Source organism: Branchiostoma belcheri, unplaced genomic scaffold (genome assembly GCF_001625305.1).
Source record: "Branchiostoma belcheri isolate BF01 breed outbred unplaced genomic scaffold, Haploidv18h27 scaffold11, whole genome shotgun sequence".
Taxonomy (NCBI): Eukaryota; Metazoa; Chordata; class Leptocardii; order Amphioxiformes; family Branchiostomatidae; genus Branchiostoma; species Branchiostoma belcheri.
In genome coordinates, this window is record NW_017802491.1 from 153947 (window position 1) to 162929 (window position 8983).

Sequence of the window (8983 nt, forward strand, 5' to 3'; positions counted from 1 at the left end):
GGACTGGAATGCCATATTATCAGCGAATAGTCTTGATATAAACGACACAACTGTAGCATTTATGGCAACTCTTTCTAGTGCTATTAAACTGTTTGTTCCCTGTAAAGAAATCACTGTCCGCCCGAGTGATCAACCCTGGATGACCTGTGAAATTAGACACATGCTGAGGAAAAAGAAGCGAATCTATCGGAAGTACAAAAGGACGAAAAGTCCAACTCTGTTTACTACATTTAAAACACATCCGCAATTCCTGCACAAATTTGATCAGGAAAGCCAAGTTAAACTATCGACTACGAATCCTAAGAAGTGGTGGTCAGTCTCCAAAGAAATTTTTCTCGGCAAAATTGATCATACAATACCATCTTTGATTGACAATGGATGTGTTATATCCGACGATAAGGCCAAAGCTGATACTTTCAATCAGTACTTTGCGTCACAAACATACCTAAACACAATGGGTGCCTCTTTTCCCCAATTTGTACCCAGGACTGAGTGTACTCTTGATTGTATTACTTGTTCTCTAGCCGAAGTGTATCAAGTCCTGTGTAACCTTGACATAAGTAAGGCCACAGGGCCTGACGGTATAGGTAATAGACTGCTTAAACACATTGCCCCATCCTTGGCTGAACCATTGTCCAACTTGTTAAACTTATCAGTTCAAGGTGGTTGTTTTCCAACAATTTGGAAGCGTTCTCACGCAGTTCCAATTCACAAGAAAGGCGACAAACAAGACAAGATAAATTACAGGCCTATTTCTCTTCTATGTTGTATATCGAAAGTCTTTGAAAGAATTGTTTACATGCCAGTGTCTTCTTACCTCCTGGAAAACAAACTGCTTACTGATCGGAACTCTGGGTTTTCCCCTGTGGACTCCACAATAAATTCATTGACATATCTAACTCACAATGTGCATCTTGCACTTGACAAAGGACTTGATACACGCGCTGTCTTCCTAGATATATCCAAAGCGTTTGACAAAGTCTGGCACGCGGGGTTAATTTTCAAATTAGAGCAACTAGGAATAACCGGATCTCTTCTAGCTTGGATCTCTTCTTACTTAAACGACCGACAACAGCGTGTCGTGATTAACGGCACCTGTTCTGATTGGGTGCCTGTTGATGCGGGCGTGCCACAGGGCTCGCTCTTAGGCCCGTTGCTTTTTCTCGTTTTTATTAACGATTTAGTGGATGACTTGGTAACAGACGGCCGTCTATTCGCCGACGATACTTCACTGACCGAAGTTGTTAGAGATCCTGTTATTTCAGCTGATAGACTAAATCATGACCTCAAAATAGTGGAAAACTGGGCAGACCAATGGCTGGTGACCTTTAACCCACTCAAAACTGAACTTATTACATTTTCATCCAAACGTATAAAAATTGCCCACCCACCATTGTATTTTAAAGGAGTTCAGTTAATGGAAGTCCCTTCCCATAAACACCTCGGCCTACATCTTACCCCTAATCTATCATGGTCATTACATGTTTCAATTATAACTGCTACCGCGATGAAACGGATTAACCTTTTAAAAAGAATAGTATCCTTTGTTCCACGAAAAACTCTTGAAACCTTATATAAAGTAATGATAAGGCCATTACTGGAGTATGCCGACGTTGTTTGGGACGGATTAACTGGTAAAGACTCTGACTTAATTGAATCTATTCAACTCAATGCAGCTCGGATATGTACTGGCGCAATGAGAGGAACAAATAGTAATAGCATCTTGTCTGAGGTTGGCTGGGAAACCATGTCATGTAGGCGTCAAAAGCATAAACTTGTAAACTTTTATAAAATTATCAAAGAATTAGCACCAAAATACTTACAGGAATTGGTACCACTACAAACCCGTGACTCCACCCCCTACAGTCTCCGTACTGATCAGAAATACGTCTTAATTCCTGCCAGAACTGAGAAATTCAAAAGATCTTTTCTGCCTACTTCCATTGTTTCCTGGAATAACTTGCCATTAACTATACGGGCATCAACATCAATTGCCATCTTTAAAAAAGAGTTGGAGACGTTTTATCACAGCCCTCACACTCAACCTCACTTCTCCCACGGTCCGAGAAACCCAGCTATCCACCTTACCAGACTCAGACTCAACCGCAGTCAGTTAAACTTTCACCTGTTCCAACATCTATGTGTGCCCAGTCCTGCGTGCAAATGTGGTCACTTCAACGAAACAGCTGTACACTACTTCCTACACTGCCCACTGTACACTGACGAACGCATTGACATGTTATCATCTCTAACTAACATTCTGCCATTTGACACAAACAACGTCACCGACAACACTTTATGTTCAACCATTCTCAGGGGTAACCCCTCATTGTCGTTTGTCAACAACTGTAACATATTTGATGTGGTTTTCAACTTTATTTTGCAGACAGGACGTTTTGTTTGATTTAGTTGATTCATTTTGATTTGTACACCAGCATACTATGTACCCTTGTCATTTCTTCTTCTTATTATTACTTTGTTTTATTGTATCCTTTTATGTGTGAGGAGAGGGCTGAGATAATTTTATAACTTTTTGCCTCATCCTCGGAAAATAAATGTGAATAAAATAAAAATAAATAAGAGTTATAATGGAAAGGTCGGTGGAGATCAGAAAGGTTCTTTCTCACCTTTTACCAGTCAAATTGAAATTTTCACTGCCATAGCCCTATTGTTCTCGTCCCGGCCGCGTGTTTTAAAGACAACAGTTCGGTGGCTCGATGCAAATTAACAGCGACACTGGCTCTTTGGGAAGATTTTCTTTGACAGTTCATGGAATTTTTCGTGTCGTATATATCGTGTATATCAGGTGAGTCTTTTGAAGTGGACTTATTTTCCATCGGCGTACAACGAAGATACTAGTAAGTCAAAACAAAGTCGGGGTAGCAAACAAGAACAAAAACTCCCCATCGTAAGGTCGATGTTTTTTTTAAAGCTTTTTGGGTTATCTGTGCGAAATGTATTACTCTAAAGCTATCCATACCGTACCGAAGTCGTCGGTTGGAAGCATAATGTTGACAAAAATCACAAAAGCTTTGAGTCGACACGAGCGAGAAACTGAAAAAGCATCGACAGTGATCGACCAAAATGGTTGCTGGAGATAGGACCTTGAACATTGCCTTGGCGGTATTATTTTGGATTTAAAATGCAGGTAGGTGTATAACCTCCTTGGCTACACGAATTAAAAAACTAGCAAGGGGTTATAATTTTATGAACTGTAAAATAAACTGGCGTCGGTTTGCAAACAAAGGACAAAGGAGGGAACCGGTCTAATTCAGATATGTTGAGCAGCCTTTCTTCTACAAAGATTTACTATTCTACTTCTACTATTTCTAAAATCTTCTTTGTACGGTTATGTTTCTTTTTTTATCATTGACTCCAGAACATTAAAATGTATTCCCAGCGTATTAGCTGAAGTACTCGGCACGCCGGCCAAACAATTATGGCGTCTGTGCTGTTTCCGCGCCGTAAACCTTGTTTAGTAACAGATACAACAAGGATACCAGAATGTATCTGAGTCACACGTAGTGAGCTTTGGGTGGATGTTCGTTAACAAATACTCGATCTAGAATTTTTAGACATATTTCTAGAGTGTGTCACGCGGCCGATGGCGGCGCGTTCCGTGCCGTAGTGCGCTTAAGGTCGATGGACCCGGGAAACTTTAATCCATGTGGGAATATTTAATAGACAAAATGTAGCACAGTTGCAAATTATTTGTTGGTGGCATAAAGAAACTAAAAATTACTTCAATGGCTCATTGATAATTGTGTGAATTAAACAACAATAAGCGCGGGGAGAGGAGTGAATATGAAAGATCAATATCGCGACAAAAAAAATGCGACTAAAAGGTATCACTAAAATATGTCCAGTCTCCGACCACTAAAGGCGTGAACCAGTCAGCTATTGTTGGCAATAGAGAAATGAATGATTGACACCGATTTCTCAATAAAATTAATGACTTCCAAGTGAGGATTTTTGACCATCGTGACAAAAGCTAACAATCTGTGTACACGTTTGGCATTCTTCGTGAACCAAACATAAAGATGTGTTAAAGGAAACTAAATTATATATTATATAATCTGTGTAAATATATATATATTTACACAGAATTGTCAACATTCAACCGATTACAATTCCAGAACATTTTCTCAGTCTCATAGTTCAAAGAACACTTGGTACATATTTAGATAAATATTCAAGTGTCTGCCAGCAGCGCATTTGTATCTATGCCCCTACGTTGCTTCAAAATTTGGCTCATTACTGATTACAAATTGTATCCATGGCTTTGTTGAAGTCCTGTTGCGTTTAGTCTGCATTGGACGTGATGTTGTCCAGGTGCAGTTTTAGGTTAACTGCATACGTGTTCAGTGGGGGCTTTTGTTAACCCTACATAGACCGGGCTTTTTTTGACAGGGGGGGACGGGGGGGGGGCTCTTTTAACCCCCCTAAGAACTCGCGAACGGTATGTCGTATGACCACCAAATTTTTAAAGAATGGTGTACTAGTGACAATTTATCATATCTACAATTTTTATGTCGTTATGACGTAATATGACGTCATTATGATGCCATTAATGTAATTTTATTGGCCAAAACCGTCTAAATAGGTTTTTCCCTGAAAACTAAATGGTATTCAACATAACTGTACCAAAAGTGTTTATGACAGAATATTATGGTGTACTAAGTCTTATGTTGCCCATAGCAACACCGGTGATGTCATAAAATGACGTCATGCATATTTAAGATATCCGCCATCTTGGATCATCAATCTTGAGTTTTCAAAAATAGTTTTTTTATGATAAATCCTAAAATACATTGTAAACATACTAAATACCTTCATTTAAACCTTTTTGGGAAAAAGAAATGGAAGTATTGATGAAATTTTAATAAACATAACCTGTATATACCTGTTCTAATGATATGGTCCGCCATCTTTGATTTTGGCCAATGACGCCATCAAATAAGCATAAATTATGCATATTTTATGATAAAATTTACATAAAATTATATGGGATGTTATTAATATTAGAAACCATGAGTAACTTGACATAAAACCCATAATATTCTATTGTTGAAACAAAAAGTACTAAATTTAGCAAAAAAATGCCTGTGAGAAACCCGTTGCCATGGCAACACAAAAAATCATTATCTTATTCCAATGATAGAGAATTGTTGCCAACAATATTCTAAGAAAAGTCACCAAGTTTGGCCGTTCTACGGCTAACCGTTCAGACGCTAGGTGACATCAAAGTTGCCGCGGGCACTTTTAGCCCCCCCCGGTCTAGGTAGGGTTAAGCGTAAACCGTTACCCCTATACCTTAAGCGTAAACCGTTACCTGTCTCATCATCATAACCGTTACCTGTCTACCTTTAGTGTAAACCGTGTCTACCTTTTGCATACCGTTACCTGTTTTCCTTACTGTATAGCTACTTGCCTATCTTTAATGTGAATCTTTACCTGCAGCCTGGGCCACCGTTATTGCAAGCTCCACGTTAAGAACACATGCCGCCTCACTCTTCTTGACAGCAGAGTGGATGACAACGTCAGGCTGGAAAAGTCAAGTATATGTTTCATACAATTGCATTTGAAAAAAGGAATATGGAGATGAAAGGATTTTTTTTAGTGAAATAATCCTATTACTCAAAAGACAAAGTTTTACACAGTGAATTGAATAAATCACGGTCGTATTCCCACTCTGTTGCTTTACTTCTTTCTTGAGGGAGATTTTTGTGCCAAAGGTGTTCTTTGTGGGACTTTAAATTAAACCCTATCTAGACCGGGCTTTTTTGGGCTTAGTAGGACCGGTGGGGTTCATCCGCCCCCCCTCAGAACTCGCGAACGGTATATTGTAGGACCACCAAATTTTCAGAGGAAGGTGTGCTTGAAAAAATATATCTTACATACAATTTTTTGTCGTTCTGACGTAATATGACGTCATTATGACGTCATTAATGTGATCTTATTGGCTAAAACCGTCTAGATAGGTTATTCCCTGAAAACTAAACGGTATACGACATAACTTTACCAAAAGTGTTTATGACAGAATATTAGGGTGTTTTTAGTCTTATGTTGCCCATTGCAACACCGGTGACGTCATAAAATGACGTCATGCATATATTACCTATCCGCCATCTTGGATCACCAATCTTGAATTAAAAAAAAAGGTTCTTTTTCAGGATAAAGCCTAAAATACATTGTAAACAGACGAAAGACGTTCATATGAACCTTTTTTGTAAAAAGAAATGGGAGTATTGATGAAATTTTAAGAAAAATAAGGTGTATTTACCTGATCTAATGATATGGTCCACCATCTTGGATTTTGGCCAATGACGTCATCAAATTAGAATGAATTATGCATTTTTAATGATAAAATTTACATACAATTATATGAGATGTTATTAATATTAGAAACCATGTGTAACTTGGCATAAAACCCATAAAATTCTGTTGTTGAAACGGAAATTATTGAATTGAGCAAAAATGGCTGTCAGAAATCCGTTGATAATCTTATTCCACTGATACAGATTTGTTGCCAACAATATTTTAGGAAAAGTCACCGAGTTTGGCGGTTCTAGCTCTAGCCGTTTAGACGCTATGTGACATCAAATTTGGCGCGGGCACTTTTAGCCCCCCCCCCCCCTGGTCTAGTTGTCTGGGTTAAGGCCATTGTAGTTAGATACTTGACCGCCTTTCTCTGTGGCCGGTGAGTAAGTAACATAAAGCGAATGTTATATACTTTTCTGCAGTTAACTTAAGGTGAAAATCATTACACATTTAAACTAGTATCGCATTTTCATCATGAAATTCCAAAAGAAATCTCTTTGTTAATTTAAGACAGTATTTGTGTAGAGATTACTATCGACTTGTATACTTTGTACAAATCATAATTTTGCTTGTGTACTTATACGAAGCATTTATCACTCGTCTGTCGTGAATGTTAGCATCATCTGTTAAAGATATGATGTCATGAAACTCTAGTTTTTTAAGATTTTTTTTTACTTTTGACATAGTGATTGTGTTGTGTATTTCAATTTTGGTTAGCTTAACATTTCATGCAAACGAAAGTTTACAATCCATTGTGATTTAATTTGTCTGGGTTAGGTGATACGTAACAAGTAAGTAGGTGATAAACCCAGATCAGTCCAAAGACATTTCAAGTAGTTTTGCTAATTTTTGTTGCTACCTATTAAAGTTGTAGCTATCCGAATGGATCTAAACGCCAAATTAAACCACATTTTAAGGTCAGTCCTAGATTCTGTAGTACTTTTAAAAGTACCAAAATCTGAAGTAATTCAAGAAACCATTGATGGTCTAACAAAATGAAAAACAAAGATGCTTAAGTTAATTATTGACAAACAATAGTACAGAAAATAAAAAAAAAACATTATTAAGATCGAAATAACGCCTTTAGAGATCTCCCGCTTTAACCTTATCTAGATCTGGAGGGGGGGGGGAGTGCCCGCGCCAACTTCAATGTCGGATAGAGTTCGAACGGCTTGTGCTAAAACCGCAAAACTTAGTCATTAGTAAAAATACGCATGCCTACCTTGAATTCTTGTACAGTCTTCTTCACAGTCTCCTGGTCGCGCAGGTCCACCTTCTTTAGTTTCCCCCCTGAACGTGAGAAAGCCAGTCCAAGTACCTCCCAGCCTGTTGTGCCCTGGAACTCCTGTATCAGTGCGCGGCCCAAAAGACCCGATGCCCCCGTAATCAGAACTCTGCCCATCCTGTGTTATAGATGTTCCGTGTAAATAGCATTTTATGCCAAGAGGTTAAATTTGGTTATAATTTCGCAAGTACTGGCCCATTGTAATTTTCTTTTTTTTTTCTTTTTTGGCTAAACAACGAGGCTTACAAAACATCAAGGGTGAAGGAAAATGTCACTGTGGCGAGGGGAGGGAGCAAAATTTTAGTTGTAGTAAAATAATATTGTTACAACTGATCCGACATTTTTCAAAAATGTTATGGTGGCATAAATTAGCACAAAAAAATTAAATGAAGAAGTAGGATTGCACTTCTGTTTGACTTAAAGAACACAGGTTCTACGTTGATATTAATACCATGTGTAAATGAGACGAAGAGAGGGAGAGGGAAGAGGTACATGTAGTTTGCAAATACCATTCGACTGCTATTCAATCTATTGGGTAGGATTTGTCATTGTTTAAGAGTTAAAGCAACCGGTGTTTTTTACCCTTAGGAAGTAAGGAACTTACCACATCATCTACCAACTTTCAAAAAAATGTATCAACATATATTAAAGTTTGGCCTTAATACGGTGAAACACAAGGCTCTAACCCAAAACCTAACTTACCCGACTTAGATGAACTATATATATTAGATGGATAGATATATCTTTATACATCTATATACATCTATCTATTGAAATTACAGTAAATTAAAATAAAAGTGAAATGAAAGTAAATTCAAAACATTTCAAACATTTTTACGTTTCACTCAAAATCAAACTTTTTCGTTATTACCGTACTTCGATGTTGTATTCTGGTTCAGCGCTACTTTTGTAAGCTGGGACTTGTGCCAGATGGGCATCAGCAAACTTACGTACGACTATAACTAACGTACAAAACTTTATGCAAAACGGACGCATCTTATGGAAGACGAAAAAGACCTTATGCCAATCATGCGCATTTCCTGAATGCTGGCTGCATAACAAGGACCAATGAAAGAAACTGCGTAAGATCAGATACCGATTACGTCAAGTGCTGTGGCGTTTAAGTAAATCGTATTTAGATCGGGTTTTTAAACTATCATTTCACGTAGAACTGGGAAAGGGGCCTTTCTGGCCATGTCCCAGAAATTTATACCGTATTTGTCCAGCCTAGCTTAATCGAGTCATGAAATTACAATAATATGAGCGACAAGCAGTCACTCTCGTATTGATTAAAGCGTTAAAAGTAACGTTACAATTGGTTAACACCAAAGCCACCGCAGGTGTTTTGCAACGAATCTTACCGAATCTACACATTCG

The 8983-nt window shown here is 38.1% G+C and overlaps 1 protein-coding gene across 1 annotated transcript in view; it reads right to left on the reverse strand.

Annotated features, from left to right (window-relative positions):
* LOC109481773 (methionine adenosyltransferase 2 subunit beta-like) overlaps positions 1-8628 on the reverse strand; it is a 38422-nt gene extending 29794 nt beyond the window's left edge. The window contains exons 1-3 of the mRNA XM_019784367.1: positions 8483-8628; positions 7544-7724; positions 5455-5545 (exon numbers count right to left, since the gene is read on the reverse strand). Of these exons, the coding sequence (XP_019639926.1) occupies positions 5455-5545; positions 7544-7724; positions 8483-8544 (334 nt within the window). The 5' untranslated portion in view covers positions 8545-8628. The remainder of the gene's footprint in view (positions 1-5454; positions 5546-7543; positions 7725-8482) is intronic.
* Between the last annotated feature and the right edge of the window lie 355 nt (positions 8629-8983).